This window comes from Protopterus annectens, chromosome 8.part0 (assembly GCF_019279795.1).
Source record: "Protopterus annectens isolate FY-2018-M chromosome 8.part0, PAN1.0, whole genome shotgun sequence".
NCBI classification, from domain to species: Eukaryota; Metazoa; Chordata; order Ceratodontiformes; family Protopteridae; genus Protopterus; species Protopterus annectens.
Window position 1 is genome coordinate 1380450025 of NC_056741.1, and position 26112 is coordinate 1380476136.

At 42.9% G+C, this 26112-nt stretch overlaps 1 protein-coding gene across 1 annotated transcript in view; it reads right to left on the reverse strand.

Moving 5' to 3' along the window:
• The window catches only part of SIDT2 (SID1 transmembrane family member 2), a 1446738-nt gene that overhangs the window by 182971 nt on the left and 1237655 nt on the right, over positions 1-26112 (reverse strand). The window contains exon 31 of the mRNA XM_044080965.1: positions 21735-21840. Coding sequence (XP_043936900.1) covers positions 21735-21840 — 106 coding nt within the window. The remainder of the gene's footprint in view (positions 1-21734; positions 21841-26112) is intronic.

Here is a 26112-nt window from a genome sequence, read left to right on the forward strand (position 1 = left end):
GAACCTGCCTTGAATCTGAGGTATTTTCTGCATTCCTGCCTGATGGGAATGTGTAAGTAGGCTTCCTTTAAGTCCAATGTCACCATCCAAGCATCCTGGGAGAGCAATGGAAGAAGTTGTTGTAGAGTAAGCATCTTGCATTTTGGAATTTCCAGATAGGTGTTTAATACTGAAAGGTCCAGAATAGGTCTCCATGAGTTTTGTTTTCTTGGGACCAGAAATAGTCTTGAGTAAAAACCTTTTCCCATCTCTGAAAGTGGAACAGGTTCTATAGCTCTCATGGCCAATAAAGCGTCCACTTGATTTAAGGCCTCTGACCATTGATGTTTTGGCAGATCTGGCCAACCGATATACCTTGGTAGAGTATGAAAGTGGAACTTGTAACCTCTTAAAATCACGTCTAAAACCCATTTGTCTTGGGTAATATGCGTCCAATTTTGGTAGAAAAGAGAAAGTTTTCCTCCGAGAGGGGCTTCCAGGCAAGGAGGACCTGTAGCCCAACAGAGGGAGTCATTGGGTCTGCTTCCTTTGTGATTGAGATCTGTCTTCTCCCCTTCTAGGTGATGAAGCAGTCCATTGTCTGGACCTGTAAGTGGCCTGAGCCTGAGCCCGACCTCTGGAGCGTCTATATCTTCCCCTTTGAGGCCTGTCAGACGTGGGAAAGGACCAATTTTTGGAGGGCCAATTTCTGGAAAATCTAGGAGGCTGAATTTGTAAGAAATCTTTAACAGTCTGCATAGATTTTGCTTTATCTTCCATCTTTTTAATAACCTCCTCAGCTTTAGATCCAAACAAAACATCATGCTGAACAGGGGCATCTAACAATTTAGCCTTAACTTGCTCAGGTAAATTCTGCTCTCGAAGCCAAGCATGTCTCCTGATAACAGTACCAGAGGCTGCGGCCCTGCAAGTAGCCTCCAAGGCATCAAAACCACAATGTAAACTATGTTTGCTAACTTGTTCAGTTGCATGCAATACATCCTGTAATTCCTTGTCCTCTGCACATGCAGGAAAGGTAGAAAGTTTTTGCTTTAAAACAGACAAAAGAAATTGCTGATACTTGAACATATGAAACTGGCAATTTAAAGCTCTAATAGAAAGAGTAGCAGAAGTATACACCTTTTTGCCCCATCTGTCCAAGGCACGAGAATCCTTTTCAGAGGGAATAGGATTTTTAGATGAAGCGGCCTTAGCAGCCTTGGAACCCTGAGAAATAGTTTCAGGATCTGCAAAAGGGTTCTTGTACAAAAATTAATGGGAATCAGGGACTCTGTAAAATCTATCCGGCTTAGAAGGAGCAGGTGGAAAGGAATCAGGATTCAGGTTAGCTTCAGAGAAAGCATCATCCACAATATCAAGAACAGGAGGAATAGCCAAAGGTCTGTGTTGAGGGAGAAGGAGAAACTCCCTAAGTCTCTTCTTGGTAGCGGAATAATCCTGACCTTCCCAAATGAAAATGCTCTCTCATCTCATGCAAGGTTTCCCCAAAAGAAAAATCTTCAGGGGGAGAAGCAGAGGGAATACAGTCCTCTGCATCAGAATCCTCATAAGGAGGAAAAGAATAATCCTGGTCAGAGGAAGAGACTGAAGACACAGAAGCCTGATCAGAGGAATCAAAAGGAATATCCTGTCTAGGCCTTTTTTCAGGAGGAGGGTGAGAGCCCCTAATCATAGTAAGCAAATCTTCAGCCATTCTTAATAATTGCTTCTGGGTCTTGGGAGCTGAATCCGAAGAAGCTTGAGAAGAAACCCTTGGCTTAACAGGAGTCTTTGACTTTGCCTTTGTCTTTGTAGTAATAGTGATATGAGAAGGCCTGAAAACCCCTTCAGAAACCGGTACCTGCACAGCGGTTCCGGACCCATCTGAAGGAGCGATGTCCGAAGGTCCTGCAGCAGATAAAATACTGGGCCTAGTTGGCTCCCCATGGGAGTCCGTGGTCGCCATCGGTTCAAGTGGCTGATGACAGGGCTGCAAAGCGCCTCACTGACGACCGAACCCGAAGCTGGCTCCGGCTGCAAAGTCTCCTGTTTGGACCTCGGAGGACTATCCTTGTCCTTGCGTTTTTTGTGAATTCCGGTTGCCGGTAAAGTATCCGACGACATCCTATAATTGAACCGTCTACTGAAATAATTCAAGGCCCAATCGTACCTACGCTTAATAGTGCGAGAATTAAACCTGGCACAAAACCGACAGCAAGAAACGTCGTGGTCAGGGCCCAAACAAGGAAGACAGTAAGAGTGGAAATCTTTATGAGGTATTTGTTTTCCACACGATATACAATTATTAACTTTTTCTGACATCAGAGGAGCAAGAAAAAAGTTTCCCAAACGGGGTACTTAGCTTGAGAAGAGAAGACGACGACTTCGGACCGACGACAATCAAAGCACGTTGTCCGGAATCTGCCAACCAACAACTTGCGAGCTGCTTTCCACAGCACGGCAAGAAAGACTGGAGAATATGGCGTCGGCTGTTAGCTTTATACCTCTACGTTCTGACGTCAGGGTACTTGCTGGTACAGCCGACGCCGGACCCAGACTTTGGAATTCTGGCCGACCTCGGGCTGCCTGCCGGCAGGAGCACCCAAGAGTTACGACTGCAACAGTGAAACACGAAGAACATCATACAAATCATGCTGTGGTGTACAGAAAAAGTCATCTTGCTAACACCTGAAAAAGGCAAGTATCTTATTACTTGAATAGACAGTCATTCTCCATGTCGGAAGTAAAAACAGCAAAACATGTCAAAATTTGAAAATTGCATTCACACAATTGCATGCTTGTTTGTAAAATGATTAATTTCAAATATCATTCCTCACTTGAGATGCTCAACATAAAGGTATATTAATCAGGTCTCCAACCATATCCAGTTTATGTGTTTGAGATGTGGATATCAACAATTTCACCTCGAGTACAAAGCTGGAAAGATGAGTCTTGACACCCATGTCACAAACACATGAGAAGCTGGCTTAGGACTAGAGACCAAATTATAAGTCTACATAATGCATGAAGCTTTACCTGCTCCCATGTACTATAAAGGTTAGAGAAAATAAAGGGAAGGGGTGTCAAATTTTTACAGCTCTGAAAGCTGCAATACACTTCCTGCTGCCATGCAAATGATGACCTCCACAGAAGAGTGCTGGCAAGTGCAAACAGCTTTAAAGTGTGTTAAACACTTAATTTAGCTTTTCAAAAAGTAAATGTTTTAACAGCTTTTAAAGCTATATGTGCTTCCTGCCTCACTTCTGTGGTGGTCACTGGCCTCTGCTAATGCTCTAGTGCAAGAACAGAACCAATGGGGAGGGGTGGTTAAATGTTTGCTAAGCATCCTTCTGATGTCAGGAAGGTGCTTAACAAACCTATCTTTTCCAAATTTTGGAGTGCAACTGCAGCTCTCCATGCAATACATAATTTTTATGCTCTCCCTTTCAGACTGGCATGCACATAGGCTTTCGTAATTAATATATATGCCCATGGCATTTAGGCCTTAATAAACATGAGGGAAAAGAAAACATAGCTTCTTTACTGACTATTTACTCACATGCTAAATCTATGTCAGATGGCTCATTCTGCAGTACTTCCTTCTACTTCACATGCTAATGTCTCATCCTACTTATGAACAAGTACAGCAAGCGTTTGTTGCAAAGGTGTTACTTTTCACAGTGAGCTTCATTTTCAAACAAAAATGTTTTGTTTTTGAGAGGTTACAGGGTAACAGTCTGAAAACTAGAAATATCTTGAGAAAGTCTTCACAAAATTAGGCTTCAAACTGCAATTACCAATCATTCTGGATGAAAGTATCAGAAATAGAAGTTATGTTCTTACCATAACGTTCCATGTTAGTTGTCTTCTTCTCGCCTTCTTCTTGCTGGATGGGTTCGGAGCCGACCTCGGCTCCGACTCGGCCACTCTAAAAGCTCGAGAGTTGGTTCCACTGGCTCGAGGCTCCCCTTATATCCCACAATGCTAGGCGAGAGTTACCTCAGATCTCGTTTGTAAGCTAACCCCAGCTTATAACAGTAACAGTATAACTGTAAAACAGAATCCACCTCTAACAACAGGAAGAAAGAAGGGTGACCTACATCCTGAACCAAGAAATATGCATAATAGCATATGACTAAGAAAGAGGTGGTAGAAAGAGAGGTCACGATCACAACTCCTCTAGGTCTGTCCAGGCCAGGGGAAGGAGGGTGGGGCGAAGAAGAAGGCGAAGAAGACAACTAACATGGAACGTTATGGTAAGAACATAACTTCTATATGTTAAGTTGTCTATCTCGCCTTCATTCTTGCTGGATGGGACCGTCCCTAGCACCTTGTCCCGGGTGGCCTAACGGAACAGACTCCTGAGAACAGTGGAACCAAAATTAGCTCTATGCCTAGAAGCTAAATCCAACTTATAATGAGAAATAAAAGTGTGAGGAGTAGCCCAAGTAGCCGCTGCACAAATGGTGTCAATAGGCAGTCTGTCTTGGAAGGCTAAAGAAGTAGCCAAAGCTCTGGTGGAATGGGCTTTAGGTTTATTAGGCAATTTTTGTTGTCTAATTTCATATACCAGGGAAATCAAAGATGTTAGCCATCTGGATAATGATACCTTTGAAACTGAAAGTCCCTTTCTGCTTTCCGCATAGGAGACAAACAGCTGATCAGATTTTCTGAATTGTTTCGTCCTATCCAAATAGTACCTTAATTGACGATGAACATCCAGGCAGTGTAATTTTTGTTCAGACCTATTTGAATACTCTGGGAAAAAGACAGGGAGGTCAATGCTTTGGTTTAAATTTGATGTTGAAACCACCTTAGGCAAAAAGGATGGGTTAGTTCGTAAGGAAACTCTGTCCTTATGGAACAAAAGATAAGGAGAACGACAACTGAGTGCTTGAAGTTCTGAAATTCTTCTAGCTGATGTGATAGCCACCAGAAAGAGAGTTTTCCATGATAATAATTTCAAGGAACATGAAGCTGCAGGTTCGAAAGGGGAAAGAATCAAAGAAGCAAGAACTAAATTTAGGTCCCAAGGAGAAGGAGGATTTCTTATAGGAGGTCTGAGAAGAAAAACTCCTTTCAAAAAGGCTTTGCAAAGTTTGTGGGACATTAGGGCAAATTCAGAAATACCCACATGGAAATTAGAAATAGCTGCCAATTGAACCTTAAGAGTAGATGGAGATGAACCTGCATGGAAGAGTTCAGCTAGAAAATCAAGGACTAGTTGGATGGAAGCGGTGAAAGGATCTATGTCCTTTCCTTGTGCCCAATATGAGAAGCGTTTCCACTTACTCAAATAAATCTTTCGAGTGGAAGATTTATGGGAAGCTATCAATATATCTCTAACAGAGTGAGATAATTGAGGAAGCCTGGCTACGGTTGGAACTGGAGGAACCAAGCAGTGAGGTTCAGAGAGGGAGGGAGCGATGAAACTGACCCGACTGGTGGATCAAAAGATCTGGAACTAGGTCCAGATTCCACGGTCGCTCCAAAAGAAATCGATGTAGAAAGGGGAACCACACTTGTCGAGGCCAGTAAGGAGCAATGAGGATCAATGAGGCCTTCTGAGCGATAGCTTTCTGTATTACTTGAGAGATCAGTGGGAAAGGAGGAAATGCATACAGAAGTCCCCGGGGCCAAACTTGGACTAGAGCGTCCCTGCTGGGTTGGCCTGGTAAAGGGAATAGAGTGAAATATTCTCTGCACCTGCTGTTTTGGGGAGTAGCAAAAAGATCGCAGCAAGGCTGACCCCACTTGAGAAAGATTTCTCTCACTACACAGTCGTTCAGAGACCACTCGTGAGGCATGAGTATAGCTCTGCTCAACTTGTCCGCAATGTGATTGGACTTCCCGGGGATGTGCGTTGCTATCAGAAAACGCTGAGAAGAAATCGCCCATTGCCACAGTCTGAGTGCTTCTAGACACAGGGGGTATGATCTGGTTCCGCCTTGTTTGTTGATGTACCACACTACAGACATATTGTCTGTCTGGATTGCAATCGTTCCCAAGGGAAGAGAGTCTTGAAGGGCTTGCAACGCTAAAAGCACTGCTCTCATCTCCAGAACATTTATGTGCAAGTGGCATTCGTTTGGTTGCCATGTGCCCTGGACTGTCCTGCCCTGATAATGCCCCCACCCGATCAGGGAGGCATCCGTTGTCAGAGTAGCAACCGGAGGAGGTGGAACAAATGGTCTTCCGACAGGAGCTGGGGAAGACATCCACCACATGAGATGCTTTTGCACGCTTGCGTGATCATAATGGTGTGAGACATTGGAAGTTCCTGGTATGACCATTGAGAAAAAGCATCCACTGAAGGATCCGCATGTGGTATCTGGCCAATGGAAGGAGAGGTATGGCGCTGCCATGATTCCCAACACCTTTAGAACTAACCTGGCTTTGGCTCTGTTGTTGTTGAGAAGAAGTGACACCAATTTGTGAATGTCTGATATCCTTTGGTTCGTTAGCCTTGCAGACATGTTTATAGTATCTAAATTTGCGCCTATGTAGGTAATAGTACGACAAGGCGACAAAACAGACTTTTCGCAATTTATTGAAATACCCAGTTTTTGACAAACGCGAAAAGTATAATCTCTGGCCATCAGAAGGAGATGCTTGGTGGGAGCTGTGAGAAGCCAGTCGTCCAAATATGGAAACACCTGGAATCCTTGTCGTCTCAGGTGAGAAGCTACCACTGCCATGCATTTGGTAAACACCCGGGGGGCAGTGGTGAGACCAAAGGGCAGGGCCCTGAACTGAAAATGACTGGTTCCCAGCCTGAAGTGGAGGAATCTTCTGGAGCGTCTGTTCATTTTTATGTGATAGTACGCATCCCGAAGGTCTATAGAGCACATCCAGTTTCCTTTGCCCAAAAGGGGAAGAATGGATTGCAGCGTGACCATCCGAAATCTTGTTTTCTTGACTGATTTGTTCAAGACACTGAGATCCAAAATCGGTCTCCAGTCCCCTGTTTTCTTTGGAACTAAAAAGAACCTTGAGTAGATTCCGGATCCTTGTTGGTCTGCTGGCACGGACTGAATTGCTCTTTTTGCAAGCAGTTTTGAAATTTCCAAAGCTGCTAAATCCCTTTGAGCGGTGGAACATCTGGAAGGGATTTTTTGACTGATTTGGAAAACGAAGAAAGGGGATAGAATAGCCTTCGGAAATGATGGACTGTACCCATTTGTCTTGAGTCAGGGATAGCCAGGCTTCTGGGTACAGTGACAATCTTCCCCCGACTGCCTCCGAAGATGGGCAGTCGGGCAACACCTCAGGGATGCTGAAAGGGCTTGTCAGGAAAGGCTTCCCGATTGCCCTGGTTCTGGACCCCCTGCCCCTAGGGCGACGTCTACCATTGTTATTCCCACCTCTGCCTTTGGTAGGAAAACGACTCTGTCGCCAGGCTAAGTCCCTTGAGATTGTTTACGGAACCACATCTTCCCACCCTTCTGGCCTTTGGGGTAAGGCCTAGAAGGAGTCGAAAACGGACTCCGGCGGCAGAAAGGGTCTTGCCATCAGTCTCGCACCTACTCAGGGTTCCTTTCACGTGAGGACCAAAGAGAGATGATTCACCAAAAGCGGAGTTCGTGAAAGACGCCTTGAAAGGGTCCGCAAAATTGCATAGCTGCATCCAGGCGTGCCTACGTAAGGCTACACCTGTCCCTGCGCTCTGCTCGCTCCATCGGCCGCATAAGAGAGGAGGCATGGAGGAGTTAGATATGGAATTAAGGGTAGCCAGCTGCGTGTTCATTTTTCTTGGAAACCCGCAGCTGTAGGATTCTTTAACATTTCACTCGCTTCTTTGATCAAGTCCCTTTGAAAACGAGTGAAATGGCACAGGTAATTCAGCTTAACGCATGGTAAATGTCGCTGAGGAGAACATCCGCTTCCGCACCTATCCATGGACCTAGATTCCTTGTTAGGTGGATGGACAGGCACTGAAGGATCAGCCAGTTCCTTCTTTGTGGCAGCAGCTACCACCATAGCATCCACAGAAACTCCTTTTGATAAAAATTGCTTGTCTGATGGAGCTGTGATGAATTTAGAGGGTCTCCTGGGAGTGGGGTCCACTGAATCAGGAGCCGTCCATGCCTTCTTAGCAACCACCTGCATGAGGGGGTCAAGGGGGACACCCAGGAGGTGGAAGGACGAGAGCCAAACGCCTCAAGATACACAGATTCGTCCTCCGAAGGGTTGAGGGCTGGCCAATTTCCCCTCTGTTTCAGGATCTCCAGAATGTCTGCAAATGTGACATCTTCAGAAGGGGAACGGGGGGAACCCTCAGAATCATCCAGATCTGTGTCTGACGTGATAGACTCAGGTGAGTCAATGTGTTTCCTCTTGCACTTCCTCTTCCGAGGGGGCTCTTCTGCCAAATCAGGAGAGGCCTCGAAGAGGATGAAATTTCCACAGGGGGCTCCTGAGGAGCTGGCTCTCTGCGGTCCGGGATGAGGGAGTGAGTCGACTTACCCTGAGGCAGCATAGAGGGAGGGGCGGACGGAGCCGACTGTGGAGTAGAGCCAGGTTCTAACACACCGCATGACCTCAATGCACCCCTGTCAGGCAGAGCCAGAGGTCCCCGCTCCGAGGAGCTAAGAACCCCCTCGGCATCGACAGTGATGGCTCCGAGGTCGATGTCGGAGCCGAACTCACCAGCGCCAAGCTCCGAGGGAGAGGGGGTCGGACAAGGGTCGATGCCACTCACCCCTTGGAGCCGACGAGGGAAGTCCGCGCCGAGATTCCTCCAAAGAAGAAAACGGAGCACGACGGAGCCGAAGACAATTGTCTCGCCCGGCAACCACAGTCTCGGTTCCGATGCGACCCGGCTCCGAACTCAAAAGAGTCGAAGGAGGAAAGAGTTGATGGACCGGGGCAGGCACCGACTGATGAGTCGGGCTCTGAAGCATCTGGGCTAGTGCCTCGGACTTAAGTAGTCGACTCACTACCCTCTGAAGGTCATGATCGGACAGCCTCGATGACCTAGAGGAATGAGACCTTTGGCTCCGTTCAGACAGCAGGGGAGATCCTGGAGCCGAATGAACGGAGCCAAGAGAAGGTGACCTAGACCTCTTTCTAGTTGTCGGCTCCGAAGGTCTGGTCGGAGCCGACACGGGTACCTCAATAACCTCGGCTCCGGCCGGAGCCGAGGGAGCCACAGAAACTTTGGACTGAGACTTATCGGCTCCAGCCGGAGCCGATAAAGGCAAAGGTTGAACAACCTGAGGTCTCGGCTCAGAAGTCGGAGCCGAAGACCTCGATGCCTTAGAGGGCTTCCCTGTTGAAACTGACAGGGAATCCTCTGGCTTCAACAAGCCTCTCAGAATTAACTTGTTTTTTCTTTCCTGCAGGACCCTGGGGCTGAAGCCATGGCACACAGCACAGGAGTCCTGCAGGTGCAAAGGCCCCAGACAATAGACACAAGAAGTGTGAGCGTCTGTCAGAGACATTTTCTGACAGCACGCATCACACTTCTTGAATCGAGACCTTTGCTTCTTTAGACATTTCCTAACTGACAGGTGTACACAAACACACACCCAAACACACAAGTTATACCCTGTCAGGAAAAATAATAATTTTAGTAGTGATACTAGAATTTAAAGTACAATAAAATTGAAGTAAACTACACAAACACTCCACTAGGGAAGGGAAGGCCTAAGGCCCAAAGGAAGAACCAAAGGTTCTTTAGTAAGGAAACGGGAAAAATTAGGGTCGGGATAAAGTTTTGTGATCTACACTAACTAAGAAGAAATTTAACTTAAAAAGGGGTAAAAAGAGTAACTTTTAGAAGAAAAAGCTAACACTCACCAGGAACCGGTAGAAGCAACCAACCTCGAAGCTGTAGCGGCAAACGAGATCTGAGGTAACTCTCGCCTAGCATTGTGGGATATAAGGGGAGCCTCGAGCCGGTGGAACCAACTCTCGAGCTTTTAGAGTGGCCGAGTCGGAGCCGAGGTCGGCTCCGAACCCATCCAGCAAGAATGAAGGCGAGATAGACAACTTAACATTATTCATTTATGCATCTTATGTCAGAGACTATACATGACTGTTGCATAAAAGTAATTAGCAGCCTTGGGGAAAATCACCTTTCCTTCAAGGGGACTTTCATACAATATGCTGAAAATATGAGTACAAAATAGCAAAAATGGCAAAGTTATGGCAATTTGCTAACACAGCCAAAAAATATACTCAGGTGACAAAAGTCTACTGCCTTAGTGTATGGCAAGATATTAAGCAGTGAAAACAAATCTTTTTGAGGGCTAAGCAAAGGGATACACTTGCAGCTGAGGGTAGTCTGGGAATTTTGGCATATGAAGGAATTTGTTTAGCCTGGAGAGATCTAGGATAGGTCTCCAGCTTCCTTCTTTTTTTGGGACCCAGAAGAATCTTGACCTGGTGGGACCAGCTATATGGACCCTTGATTAATCAAATCACTGAATATCAGTGGCAAAAGATTTTCTTACTCCTTTGGAGGTCTTGGCATTTCCAAAATGGGGAATTGTTTGAATTGCATAAAGTACCCTTTTTCTGCAATGCTGAGAATGAACTGATCCCTTGCAATGGTCTTCCAGTGATTTATGAAAGCTTGCCTGACAGGGGTCTGGGAGGAGGATAATGGGGGCAAGAGACGGGAACAAATAGTCACATCTGTTCTCTGTGTTGGGGTGTGCTCTTTGACAGCACCCAATCTCTGAGGGTGTCCTGGGTTGCCATTTTCTTGATTGCCTTGGTCTTTTTTCACAGGGAGGCCTCCCATTGTCTTGTCTTGATGATAAGGGACAACGGTTAGAGGGATAGTCCCTACATGTATACTGGAGTTTGGGTCAAGTAGAATTCTTTAACAGTTTTAATCTGTCTTTTTTTCCTAGTTTCCTCAATGACTTGTTCAGTCCAAACAGGAACTCCTTGTCCAGTGGAGCATCCAATAACTCTGCTTCAACCTGCTCCGACAATGGCTGAGTTCTTAGTCAAGCACATCTGCGTATAACTGGTCCTGTGGCAGCTGCCCTGCAAAAAGCATCTAAAACATCATAACCATATTTCAAAGGAATACTTTGCTACTTGTAAAGCATCTCTAAAATTGTCCTGCATCTCCTTGTATGAAATTCTGTCCAGCACAGAATCAAGTTTTGTTAATATTTTGTCTTGAATAAGGAGATTCTGCAGAGAGGGATGACTGCAATTAGGGATACAGACAACAGGCAAGATGGGGCTGGAATTCATTGGAGAAAACTGGCAAAGGAACCAAGGTATTAGGAGCAAGTAACTAGAAAGGGAAAGATGATAGAATGGGAAGATGCTAAGAATTTTTTTTGGACTGCAGGTTAGAGATTGCTTTCCCTGTCTGGGACTGATAACAGAGTACACGCAAAGAGAAAGAAATAGGGAGGTTCTAAACAGAAGACCAGCAATGGTAGAGTTTTTATTTCAATCTAGAACAGAAGCTGCCATTAAAAGGGAATACTTAGTACAGCATATAAAATATTGCATAACTATAAGAATCAGTCAGAGAAGGTTAGAAAGAATTGGGAAGAGAGACTGGATAAGCAATTCACAAAGAAACAATGGGAGGATATATGTAGTTCTCCCAAATATGCAACAAAATCTAGAAAATTTAGGATTTTTTCCTGGAAATGTTTGCACAGATATTTTTATACACCAAGCAGACTCCAGAAAAAAACTCCTCAGGCAAACAGCAAATGTTGGAGGTATGACGGGGAAAGAGGTAATTGGGAACATATTTTCTGGGAGTGCTACGAGTTGGCAGACTAAAGATTCCCTGTCAGTTGTACTGTCGGAGATGCTGGGTGGGCAGACTGGTCTGACGAGGGAGATGATTTTTCTGAGCCATGATACAGAATCAGAATTGCCTAGATGTGGTTAAGGCCTTGCTGTGTCTAATAATGGTGGCTGCCAAAAATGCAATTACTAAAAATGGAAATCAAAATCTAAACCAACTATAATGGAAGTAGTGAATACAGTAACAGAGATAAAACAACTGGAACTGAGATCTTTAGAAAAGGGTAGGTCCAGCCTACATATGAAAAAAATAGAAACTATGGGAAAATACATGCAAGGGAGGAATGAGGTTTAAAAGGCTGCAGGACTTAAATGAGCTATGTTAATGTTTGAGTGAGAAAGACTGGGAAATTATAAGTGATGTATAAAGGCAGATTATAAGTGATGTATAATGTCTGCAGCTGGGAATGTGCCAATATGGTTTGTGATGTAAAATGCTTGCAACTAGGACTGTGTCAGTGTGGTTTGTTTTTATTTATATAAATGTATGGCTGCCTATGTAGTAAGTGACGGTTTAATAAAGATGTGTCTCGTTTAAAAGAAGGCAGGAGTTGAATAATTTATGGAATATTGCTTAGGTTACATGATATATAACAATATATGTGAAGTATATTGTTTATGTTAATATAATTTGATTACTTTTACATAAGTGTAAATTTGCCTACGTCACAGGTGATAATTCAGTAAAGGTGTTTGAAAAAATATTTTGTCTTGAATTAGTTTCTTATGATAAAATATTTGGAATGAACAATTTAATGCTTTCACGGCAAGGGTAGCAGTGGTACAAGTCTTTTTGTCAGCCCTGATAAGGAGCTCACTTTTCCTGTCATTAGGTAAAGGTGTCAGGATGGCCCTTTGGGAACCCCTTTTGTAGCATTAGTGCAGACTACTCAGGGATCAGCTTTAGGATTTTTGTAGAGATGTTTGTGCGAGTCAAGTACCCAGTAAAACCTATCTGGTTTCCTTGGAGCAGGTAGTAAGGAATCCAGGTGAAGGGTGATGCCCTCAAATACATAATTTAACACAATGTATACTGGGGGAATAGCCAATGATTGAGGGGAAGGGGAAGCATTGTAGCTCCCTTTAGTGTGTCTGAGCTTGGGAGAATTGCTTACTTTTCCAGTTAAAGGCTTCTTTATTTTATGCTACATGTCCTCAAAGGAAATGTCTTTGGGTGGGGAGGCAAAAGAGTGTGTGTTGTCAGAGTCCAAATCAGGGTAGGTTTGGGGTTTCAAGTAACCAAGTAGGAGAGTTCTTCCTCGTTTTCAGAGGATGAGTCCTCCTCCTCCGGGAAGGCTTTATCACTAGTCTTTTTGGTCGGAGCCAGGGAAACTTTGAAGTCTGAAGGTTTTCTGACTTTAATGAAAGCCATGAATTCCTGTGCTATCTTAACCAGGTCCTAGACTTTGGTCTGCGGCCTGGGGGCCAAGGGTGTAAACAAGGCCATGGTGGGACTACATTTCAGTTTTAATGGTCATTTTTAACAGGCGTGGCCAGAGGATGCGATCTACTGAGACTGACTTCGGAAAGAAAATCTGAATTCAGCAAAGATATGAGTACTCCTCGCAGAACGACTTCTCGATGTCAGAAACTCATGCCTGCATAGCAGCATCAGACCTGACTGATGTATGGACGGTGGTAGTAGCTATAGGAAAGCTAGAGACTGTTGCGGCCTCCTGAGGGGTCATGCCAGAGAGTTCCTTCCTAGTAGCCGTCATTCTTGGGGGTTGCAAAGGTACCTCACCAAGATTCTCGGTCGGCTCAGATGTATAGGCAATCACTTTTTCTGTAAATTCTAGATCCCCCAGTTTTTTATCTTTTCACTTTTTTGGGATCACACCACAGGTTGCTGGAGTTGTAGTGGAAAAGTACAGTTTTGTACCTACCATAAATGTAGATGTTCGAGGATCCACATTGCTGCAGTCCTAACTATTGGGTAGTCCGCTGTCCAGTCGGCCCGAATACCAAAGTATATGGCTGACGTCGGTCAGGGCGCATTAGACTGACGTCAGTACGTCAGGGTACTAATGCGCATGACCGACGTCATATCCTCAGTCTTTTCTTGCCCCAGATGTCAGAAGACCCTGAAAAGATAAGGCCAAAAACCAAAAACTCCCAACATATCTGCACCAAAATATATATATATATACAAAATATACAAAATTAGCAGAATATAACCTCACCTACACAACCACCCCTAAACACAGAGGGAAGGAGGGAGGGTAAATTGGACTGCAGCAATGTGGATCCTCGAACATCTACATTTATGGTAGGTACAAAACTGTACTATGTTCTTCATTCCACATTGCTGCAGTCCTAACTATTGGGTAGAATCCCAAAGCAGAGGTAAGGGAGGCTGGCAAATCATAAGGAAGCAGGAGCTGATAACATGCCTTGCAAAATAGCTGTGGCAAAACCAGCCCTAGACTTAGAGTAGAGAGGAAGGTGGTAATGCTTAGAGAAAGTATGCACTGAACTCCAAGTAGCTGCCTCCAAAATATCCTTAGTTGCCACCCCTTAAAAAGCTGTTGAAGTGGCAGTAGCCCTAGTGGAATGAGGCCTAATCCCAGCTGGAATCTCCTTGCCATGATGGGAATAACAAAATGCAATGCAAAACCCAATCCACCTAGAAATAGTTTGTTTTGACACAGGCTTGCCCTGAGAACTCAAAGCAAAGAAACAAACAACTGCTGAGACTGCCTAAAATCCTTAGTCCTGCTCAAATAATAATGCAATTGCCTGTGTACATCTAAAGTGTGCAAAATCTTTTCCCTTTATTTTGGGGATCTGCATAAAAGTAGGCAAATGAATAGTTTGGTTTAAAGCCACACTAGAAACCACTTTAGGCATAAAGGAAGGATTAGTGCGTAATGATACCCTATCCTTATGAAAAATCAAAAAGGCTCAACCGCCATAAGGGCCTGTAACTCAGAAACCCTTCTTGCAGAAGTAATGGCCAACAAAAAGCAGTCTTCCATGACAAGTATTTCAGTTCAGCAGTAGCTGCAGGCTCAAAAGGTTGTAGAGTAAGTTTCTCCAACACAAAATTGAGATCCCAAGCAGGAGTAGGAGCTCTACGTGGGGTCTTATATTCTTTGCCCCTCTAAGAAATTGCTTGAACAAAGGATGTGAAAACAATGGTGGGTCACAATCATAGTGAGCTGAAATTGCTGCAGCATGAATCTTAATGGAAGAGAAAGACAAACCTTTGTCCAATAACTCAGTAAGATATTGAAGAGCCACACTCAAATTAGGCTCTGAAATCTCCAAATTCTTTGCTGCAGTCCAAAATAAAAATCTCTTCCATTTTTCTCGTACACTTTCCTTGTACTAGGTCTTCTGGCTTCCATAATCACATTTAAAACTTGTTGAGGAAGTTGAGACCTGCTGTCTTTCAAAACAGAATATGCCAGGCTGTTAGATGAAGAGAGTGAAGCTTGACATTGAGCAGACGACCGTCCTTCTGAGACAACAGATGTGGAATCAAGGGTAAAGGCCATGGAGGCTTCTTTACCAGACTCCTCAGTAATGGGTACCAGTGCTGCCGAGGCCAATCTGGAGCTATTAAAATCATCCTTGGCTTGTCTTGTCTGACCTTTAGAAGCACCTTTGGAAGAAGAGGCAGAGGTGGAAACGCATACACATGAAGATTTTTCCAACTGAAAGAAAGAGCATCCACTTTCCAAGCTGTGTGATGAAACCTCTTTGTGCAAAACTTTGGCAGCTGGTGGTTTAGTGGAGAAGCGAACAGATCTATGTCTGGAGTTCCCCAGGACACTGTCAACTTTTGAAATACATGAAGATCCAGTTTCCACCCGTGGGGATCCATGATTTGTCTGCTTAACACATCTGCTAAGGAGTTCTGTGCTCGGCAGAAACCTTGCCTGAAGAGTTAGTTGCAAGCTTAGCGCAGTCTCCCATAAAATCATTGCTTGCCTGCACAATGGGTAAGAATGTGTTCCCCTTGTTTGTTGATGTACCACATGACAGTTGTGTTGTCTGTTAGAATCAACACCTGCCCTGGAAGAAGTAACTCCTTGAAAGCCATTAATGCAAACTGGACTGCTAACATCTCCTTCATGTTGATATGTAGATGCTGTAGTCTGGCAGGCCACTTGTCTTGTATCCACTTTCCATTTAGATGAGCTCCCCAAGCAATGTCTGAGGCATCTGTCGTTAGAATTTGACTCGCCTCTGGCCGGGTCACAGAGAGTCCCTTGTTTAGGTGACATTCCTGAGCCCACCACAAAAATTCCTTTTGAATGCAAGGTATTATTTGAATGACAGTGTCCAAATCCTGGCAGTGCTGTGTCCATACATTTTGAGATACCATTGTAGCTTCCTCATATGCAGTTTGGCATTGGGAAGCACCAGAATACAAGATGCCATGAACCCTAAGGCTTGAAGGACTGTCCTTGCAGTCAGCCCGGACTGAAGAGATAGTTGATGGAAGTAACTGGAAAGATTCTTTTGTTTGTCCGGGGTTAAAAGGCCATCTGGGCTGCTGTATTCAGTCTCACACCCAGAAAGCACATGTCTTGAGAGGGTACTAGACTGGACTTTATTTCGTTCACAGAATACCTAGGCATCTTAGCACTGCTATGACATATTCCAAATGCTGTAGAAGGTCTTCCTTTTCTTGAGCCAGAATCAGGCAATCGTCCAAGTAAGGATAGATTTGAATTCCTTTTAGCCTGAAGTAAGCTATCACTGGAGCCAGAACCTTTGTGAATACTCTGGGCAGTAGATAAGCCAAAGGGCAATGCAGAGAACTGATAATGAGAATTTCCAGCTCGAAACGCAGATACTTTCTGCAACTTAGTCTTATAGGCACATGAAGGTAAGCTTCCTTGAGATCTAAAGTTACCATCCAGTGATCCTTGCCCAGCAGAGGTAAAAGCTGTTGTAACGTCAACATTTTGAACTTGGGAATGTCCAGATAAGTGTTGAGGATAGATAAATCCAAAATTGGTCTCCACGTGTTCCCCTTCTTGGTACTAGGAACAGGCGAGAATAAAATCCTAGGCCCCTTTCTGGCACAGGAACCGGCTGAATGGCCCCTATTTGGAGTAACTGAGAAATTTGCTTGTGAGCCTCTTGTCTTTGTAGAGGAGGAATGTCTGGCATGCCTTTGAAAGGAGGCAAGGTATGGAAATAAAACCTGTAACCGTGGTGAATGATATCCAGAACCCATTTGTCTTGGGTAAGTAAATCCCAATTTTCTTTGAAAAGAGACAGTCTTCCTCCTAGAGGTGCCGCCAGGCGAGAAGGTACTGGCAGCTGAAAAGGCAGGTCATTGGGTCTGCTTACGAAAGGACTGACCCCTGCCCTCACCAGAAGTCTGAGCAGGTGAACTCCCTGCCCTAGGCCTAAAAGCACCTTGAGCTCTGCCCCTACCACATCTAGACCTACCCCTAGACTGGGAATCATAAGCAGGATAAGTCCATCCCTTAGCAGGCCAATTTCTACTAAACTTCGGAGGCTGCACCTGCAAAAAATCCTTAACAGTTTGCATAGACTTAGCCTTGTCCTCCATCTTCTTTAAAACTGCTTCCACAGGCGAACCAAACAACACATCAGACTGTAAAGGAGCATCCAAAATCCTTGTCTTAACATGCTCAGCTAAGTTCTGATCTCTCAACCAGGCGTGCCTACGAAGAACAGAACCAGTGGCAGCCACCCTGGAGGAGGCCTGCACAGCATCAAAACCACATTGCAAGGAATGTTTACCCACTTGTTCAGACACATGAACTAAATCCTGCAACTCTTTACACTCAATACCTTCCGCCAGAGCATCCACCTTAGATTTCAACTGTGAAAGAAGATAATTCTGATATTTTAACATGTGAAACTGACAATTCAACGCCCTCATGGCTAAAGTGGAAGAAGTATACACTTTCTTTCCCCATCTATCCAAAGCCCTTGCCTCTTTATCAGGAGGGACAGGATTTTTAACAACTGAGGCCTTCACACCTTTAGGCCCCTGAGAGACAGTTTCGGGTCTGCCCTAGGACTCTTAAAAGATACTTATGAGCTTCAGGCACCCTATAATACCTATCCGGTTTAACTGGGGCAGGAGGCAAAGAATCTGGATTCAGGGAAGCCTCTGCAAAAACATCTTCCACTACATTCAAAACAGGAGGTATAGCTAAAGGCCTGTGCTGGGGTAAAACAAGAATTCCCTAAGCCTTTTCCTGGAATCAGAGAAATCTTGACCTTCCCATTTAAAATGCTCCCTCATGGAATGCAGAGTCTCTGAAAATGAAAAATCCTCAGGAGGGAAGCTGAAGGAGTAGAATCATCCACATCAGAATCAGAATAAGGAGGGTACTCCTGCAAGTCTTCAGGCGAAGACTCAGAAGCCTCCGAGCATTGCTCAAATCTCTCAAACTCAGACTCCACCTAGGCCTCTTATCAGGAGGGGCATAGAACCCCTTATCATAGTAATCAAATCCTCTGCCATTTTAAGCATATGTTTCTTAGGCAAAGACCCTGAAGTACTAGGAGAAACCCCCACTGAAGCAAAACTCGGCCTGCCCCTCAAAGAAGCCTTGGAAACAGAAGGGAGGCTCTGACCACCTTAGGAAGAGAGGGAAGAACAGCCACCTGAGAAGCCCCTCAGCCTGGCCTACTTCCTGAGAGGAAACATCCTGTAACAGTAAAGTCTCTCCCTGAGACTCCAAAGAAACACCTGGCAAAACCTCCGGCTCCACTGAGCCCTCTAAAGAAGCGACGTCTGGGACTGTCGGTTCCTCCACTCTAGGCTTTGCTGTTTTGTCCTTGCGCTTTTTAGCGAAGCGCCGGAGCATCCGGCGGCATTTTATAATTACAACGCTTCCCAAACACTAACCTGGCACAGTCTAACCTTCTCTTAATAGTGCGTTTGTTAAATCTAGCACAAGAGCGGCATCCAACAACGTCGTGCTCAGGCCCTAAACAAGGTATACACAAAGTATGGTAATCCCTATGAGGTATCTGTTTCCCACAAGAAATACAGTTATTCAGTTTTCTGACATCCGGTTAAATACTGAGGCAAGAAAAAACAAAATATTCCCAACGGGTACTTAGCCAACTTTGATTCGGTCTGAAACTCTGGCTTCAGAAACTTTCAGAACGCCAACCTGCACTCGCAAAATTGCTTCTGCATCGGACCATGCGGCAAAAAAGACTGAGGATATGACGTCGGTCATGCGCATTAGTACCCTGACGTACTGACGTCAGTCTAATGCGCCCTGACCGACGTCAGCCATATACTTTGGTATTCGGGCCGACTGGACAGCGGACTACCCAATAGTTAGGACTGCAGCAATGTGGAATGAAGAACATCTGCAAAAGACTGGGGTTGTGTTCCTACAGAAGAAGCCAACAATAAGGGCTCCCTGTGTGCAGCTAGTTCCTTGGCCCTACGTTTAAAGGTTTTTGCACAGAATTTAGCACAGTTAGAACAGTAAGGGACATTGCTGAGTCCCCAAACAAAGTAAGTGAAAATATTATGTGGGTGCTTCCCAAAGGCCAAACAGTTCTTAACTTTTTTGAACATCAGTTACAGAAGAAATTTCCCCAGCAGGTACTTGTCTGTCTGAAACTGAGGAACTCGGGGAAAACATAAGCCAGCCAATGGACTGTGAGCACATACAACCCACATGAAGAACATTGGTCTGTACAACTTGAAAAAACTGAAGATGCAGCAGATAAAGGCCTTTCTTATACCCGGATGTCAGTCATAAAATGTCCATCGGCTTGGAATGATGCTTGGAAATCAGGCCAGTCACAAGGATTAGTACTGCAACACTGACTATGAAGAACATCTATATTATACTCTACTCTAATGCCTTAGTGTATAGAAAGATATTAAATAGTGAAGACAAATCTTTTTTAAGGCCAAGCAAAAGGATAGACTTGCAGCTGAGGGCGGCTTGTGTGTGTATGTGGTGGGAGGGACAGTATGAAAGATATAAAGAAAAGTTCAGTTTAGAAGCTGACAATGATGGAAGAATACCCCTCAAGTTCCTGATAAAAACAAGAAACATAACAGTAGATGGTCTTCATTTTGGAAGGGGGAAGATGGATAAATACACAGAAACACTTTCTGCACTTATTCATTTGTTAATCACGTAAGAATCATTAACCACAAGTATCTCTTTTTATAGGGTGACAAGGAAACTCTAGTAAGTCACTTGCTACAATTATAAAGCATGCAAGCATAAACTTAGACATACATACATAAACAAACTGAATGTGAGTTAACTAGACACCCCTGTATCGTTTCTGCATAAGGTTTTGAGATGGTAGTTGTGCTATAATGAGTCAAAGATCAGAATATAGAACAAAATGCAGCTTCTCATAGGACTTTTTTGTTTTCATCTTGAATCTTTAGATAGTGCGACTCACACAAACTGGGAAAGATGACACTGGGAATAAAAAACATTCATTAATACTTGCATAAATAAAAGTGAGAGAGAAATGAAATGCTGAGGACATTATTTTTTCCGTTTTTTGGGGGGGGGGGGGCAGGTTTACTTGAATCAAGCATAAATGCCTGCAGAGCTGCACATCTAAGCCACTGTGCTGTGGTTGCAAAAATAGTGAAACAAAAGTCAAAATCATAAGCATTAGCTTATAGAAAGACTAGTTAATGGTACAGGTTCTCTTCAAGGGAAGTACCACTTGCATAACACACTTCTCTTTTGTGTAGCTACACAAACACAACCATAAACCCTTCTTAGTCTCAGAGTACTACATAGGTAATCAAATGAAAAATAAAGAAAACATCAGTCTTAAAACACACAAAATCAAAACAGCTCTGTACTGACTTTGTACTGTATGTTTTTTGTATTTTATATTCAAAACAAGCAACCACTTCTTAGCCACTTCCTAAGAAAAGATTATTACTACTCTCCCTCAAAAATAAGACTGTCTAGCTTTTTTTCAAAAACAATCCACTGAAAAGAAATTTCTATTTTATCTGTCCGTTTTACACATTTGTTACATAAATCCCTTCCTCTTAACCTCAAAATAATCAAATAAAGTAGAATACATGACATCATATCACTGCGGTGGTGGTGCTGCGCTAGCGTTGTCGCCTCACAGTTAGACGTTGCCCATTCGATTCTCAGTTAGACCGTCTTGTGTGTGGCGACATGCGTGAATGGGCGTTCCTTCGTTGAAGGTTGTGCATTAGACCCGGCAAGCCAGCATGTAAAACTCTACTGCCAATCATTAGCAGACTGGAGTTCCGCTGTGGCAACCCCTAACAGCCGAAAGACACAAGCAAACATGACATCATCATATCACATTTGAGAAATCCGACGAACAGGGCCTAGCATTCTAAGAGAGCACTCTATTCCCAGTTGCAGGGCTGAGACTATACGAGATTAAAACAGCCTTAATCAAAAATAAGACTAAAGTATTACCTGACTGGAACACGTACTTCCAGGAGGCAGTAACAGACATACATTCAGCGCTACATGGTATTATACTTAATGCATTTCACACTTCCTAGCAAAAAATGGGCAATAAGATTTTTAGGTGAGAGTTCTGAGTTGTCTATGATGTCAATACTCAGAACTGTGCCTTTCACAACTGCCACCACTCTTCTGAAACACAGCTACGGGCAAGACCGACTAAGCTGGAGGACCCAACTTTTGCTGTCAGACTGGTTGCTTGTGACAGCGCTGCCACATTTTGTACATCATAAAGAAGAAGAAAAAAAAATGGAAATGTCACAAAACAATGACACTCAGAGTAATATAAGTGATAATTATGTCATCAAATGATTGATGGACACAGAAAAATAAAAAGAAGAGTGCTATTGGACAGATTATAGGTAAAGGGTAATGTATGCAAGTGCAGAGTTAGCTGATGGGAACAATTGAACAATATATAGCTTGTTTTTTTTTAATTCTTACTGTCATTTATTTTATTTAAATTAACAGCATTACAGTGTCTTAAAGCATACTTACCTTCATAATAATGTAAAAAGCAAAGTAGAGTAATAGGTTGCAAATACCAATGGCCAGGAGATACGAGGCAAAATCACTAGGTCTCATAATAAGCCCATAGGTAGCTCTGGAAAAAAAAAATTCTAGTTGAACAGTGAGCCTACTGATGCCTCCAGTTGTTTCTGCAGTTACTATCCTACTGACATCTCTAGGCATCAAACACTGTTTATTCATACATACATTAATAAGTCCAAATGATGAGACATACAATGTATTACAATATTTCATCTTAAAGCTTACATACAGAGTAGACTGCCTCTTATCCGGCCTCCCTTTAACCAGCCATCAAATTCCTGCCATAGCCTTAGCAAAAGACAACAGAGAATACCAAAACTTTCGCCTCCTCTGGGCTAAATAATGACAGACATTTGAGTTTTAGACTTTGTATTCATTAGAAAAATGCATACCAACACACATCCTGTTATCCTATCTGATTTATAGCCTATAAATGCTACTTCTGTATGCTTTTTCTGATTATCCAGCCTACGGTCCGGTCCCAGCGAGACCGGATAAGAGGGAGTCTAGTGTAATGGCAAACACAACTATATTGATATTTCACCTCTGTATACTGCAGGTACAGATAAATTAATTGTTGTTCACACAGTATTTACTTACTTGTACTGTCAAAATTGACATGTTTTCTAAATATCTCAGCAACCAAGTAAATGCTTAGCCTCATATTAAACCTCCCAGCTGGGTGAGCAAAATGCTGTTGATGTGTGTGTAACATGAGTTGTTGCACAGATATTTAAGTTGTTCACAAAATATTACAGACTTAACAGTTACTGTGTTTACTTGTTAATTGCAAAATCCAGTTTAAGACTTAGAACCTAAAGAATACTGCCACTAAAAAATACCTTGTGTTGAAGAGTTTGCCATTTACTTCTTTATAAACCCACATGATTCCAGAGATATGAACATCTGTTTGAAATTTGAGAACATAATTTTATTCCATCAAAAAGCTTAGGGTCCTCTCCCTTGGAAGTTACAGTGCAAACTTCCAGAACTCCATTGAAGGGAATGAGTTGAAACTGTCTCTGAGCAAACATGAATGCTTACACAATTCTGTTTGCATTTTAAATAGTCAAATGCTTCTTTTCTCTTTTTGTTTTTACAGCTTGGTTATAGCTACTTACAGAACTCTTAAAAACATTGCAACGTAAGCTAGCTATAATTATTTTGCGCAGAAAATGTCAAATAATGCATTAATGTGCATTCCCTTACCACAGGTCTTTGTACAAGTAACAAACATTGCTAAATATGTTACCCAAGATTCAAAACTATGGCTCTTTACTAGAGCAAATTTAAAAGACTGACAATGTAATAAACTTTCACAGTGTCAGTCAACTGTATGTATCAGAAATTAGGATGCTTGCATCTCTGTCTGTTCCAGCTTCTGTTGCTCATCTATCCACGGTTGGAGATAATGAAATTAAGGAATCACATAATATTAATCAGTTACAGCAGATGAACAGGAGGACATGCACACAATATCTAGCATAAGAAATAGCTGAACATTCAAAGGATTGAAGGTAGGGACAGCTTGCAAAGTTAAATAGGTCCCACCAACATTTCACTGCAAACGGCACCCCCGCCCACAAGTCACGAAACAGCCACATTAACATGATCAGGTTAAAATACATACCAATTAATTTATACAATGAATTATTGTGCTGTAAAAAAAATAAAATGAAAATATGGTTAAGTCTTCATATCAAGATGAGATGGGGATCAGAGCATGCAAAATATTGAAGAACAGTAATCTGTCAACTCTGATGTGATGCAATGCAACCGGCCCCCTAGACAGCTCCTTCTCCCATACCCTTGTCACAACCCTTGCATGCTTTGACCAAAGCAATTTTTACCTATCTAGGGATACTACTATATTACTACTTCAAGCACCACATTCAACAACCTAAGTCACCCTTCTCATTGTAGAGACATGTTTCTCAATTCTAACTTGAAATGTTCCCATTTCAGCTGCCACCAACCTCCCTAGTACCTTTCTCTCCTTTCTTTTCCCCCTTGTAGCCAAACAATGTGGTTTGTTCAAATTATACTCCTCTCACACTTTTGCTTTTAATGTAAGCATGTCCGGGTTTCCAGGTCTTGTTATACTCTAGCCCTTTCATACCATTTATGACTCCAAAAAATAAGCTGTATGCTTTCTACTAGCCTAACTTCCCTAGAACAGTACACAATATGTCAAGATGCCTTATCAGTGCCCTGCACAATGACAAGGTGGCCTACATAAAATACATTAACTCTTTTCTCTGTATTCCAGCACTGGATTGGTCTTCACCACTGCCCTTTACTTTTAGTTTTTATCCAAGTTAAGTTGGCTTGCCAATTAACCTCTTTCAGCCATAACCCAAGCCAGAAGTAACAATTATTATGTACCAAAGGAAAACCAAATACGAAGTTTACATTTAGAATGAGATGAAACCAGTATAGGTTGACTTAGGAGGTAACAATGAAGTGCAAACAAAATGCGAAGTTTTGCAAATTATAGTACAGTATAGCAGCTAATTTGGGGAGAAGGCGGCACTGCTTAGAGGAATGTCAGAAGTACATATAAAGTTGTAATTAGAATGTTAAAGGAAAGTGTTAAAATTGTTGAGAATGGAATGGTCCAACAAGAATTTGTATAGTTAACAGAAAAACTAGCAGGATGATATGTAGTTCAGGGCAGGGATGATAATCACTGTCCTTATAATGGCTGTAGAGTACTCAAATAGTTAGCACCAAAGAGAAGCAGGGAGAGGAAATGTATTTATTTATTTTTTTAAAGAAAATTTGTATTAATTTACAATACTTACAACATCACGTATATACAGGAGAGGAAATTTCTGATGTTTGAAGGTAGTTTCTTCCATACAGTTATGGCTGTTTTAGAGAGAATGCTAGCTCTCCAACTAGGCAAAAGTTAGGTTTGCAAAGTAAGACGACTCTTTGACCCTATGATCTAAACAACTAGAGGAAAGATAAACAGAAAATTTGTAATGCAGTGTGGGGAAGGGGCAGTTTTTAGCACTTTACATTTACTAAAAATAACTCTTTTGGCTACAGTCACATAATTAGCTATGTGCAGGGATGTACAGTAGTGATGTGTAGAGAAAGCAAGTGAAATGAAGGGACAGATTTTGTTTAGTATTACCTGGAGCACTTCTGTGTTGTGTACAGTTTGCTGAGTAGAATAAGACACACTAACTCTGGAATTAATGGTTCAGCAACTGAGTTTCCCATTTCATGAGATATTACATTACTAAGTCTGAAGCATACCTTCAGGTTGTACTCAAAGTCCTGGGAAAGCTTGAAAGATAGGCTGACTACCAATGGGCATAAAATGGGATTTGCTAGACAGAATTCATTTGTTGTTGCGCACCCAGTTCCAGAATAGATCCTGTTGCAGGGGAACTATGTTTTGCAACATCTCGCAGTGTGATAAGGTCATTTGGGTAATAGTGTACTAACATTGAAAATGTCTATGACCAAGTCATTAAGAAACAGAGAGTAAGAGAACAAAACGAGTCCTAAAACAGAACTCCAGAGGGGACAGAAAACCTACACCAGACAAAGAAAGTTCAAAGGCAGATGGAGAACCAATGTAAAGAAAAAGGTGCATAACAGAATGGAGCAGTAGACCTGGATAGAGTGAAGGAACAGTAAATGTGAGGCAGTAGACCAAAACCTAAAATGCTTTTTAAGCCTTAGCATCGGTAAGTTGACAGAAGAAGAGATCAAATGAGTTACTGTCTGATGACCAGTGCCAGGGCACAGGAAAAGCCAATGATCAAGGAGGATTTAAGCTGTTACCTGTAGATCAATGTTCTTATAGTTCCTCCTCCCAATGAAGCTGGCATATCTGCAACTGATTTGCTATAACTGCAGTGGATCTTCCAAATGCAACTGAAGCCTTAAGACCTTCCCTCCACAAACCACACACACAGTTTCAGTGACTTAAATCCTACTCATGCTAGTCTCACCAATTGAAGCTGTACTGGTTCCTGGGTTACGGGAATTTCAAGGTACTAGGTGTAAATAAAACATGTACAGTACATCTTTATGCAACTCTTAGAATAAATTAATTTAAAGACTGCTGAGCATGTTTCCTACTTTAATCCACTTAAGGCAAAACAGGTAAGGATGACTAAGCAAAACAATTACAAAGAAGCAATGGGGAAGTGCTACAAATGAATTAAACACAATGGGGGGGGGGGGGCAATCTATTTGCCAGATGAGAAGGCAGCTGGAAGCAGAATTGGTTTAAAAGACTATATAAAATTACACAGAAATATAGTGCAAAGCAAAAAGGACTGTAAAAATGTAAAATGACTTG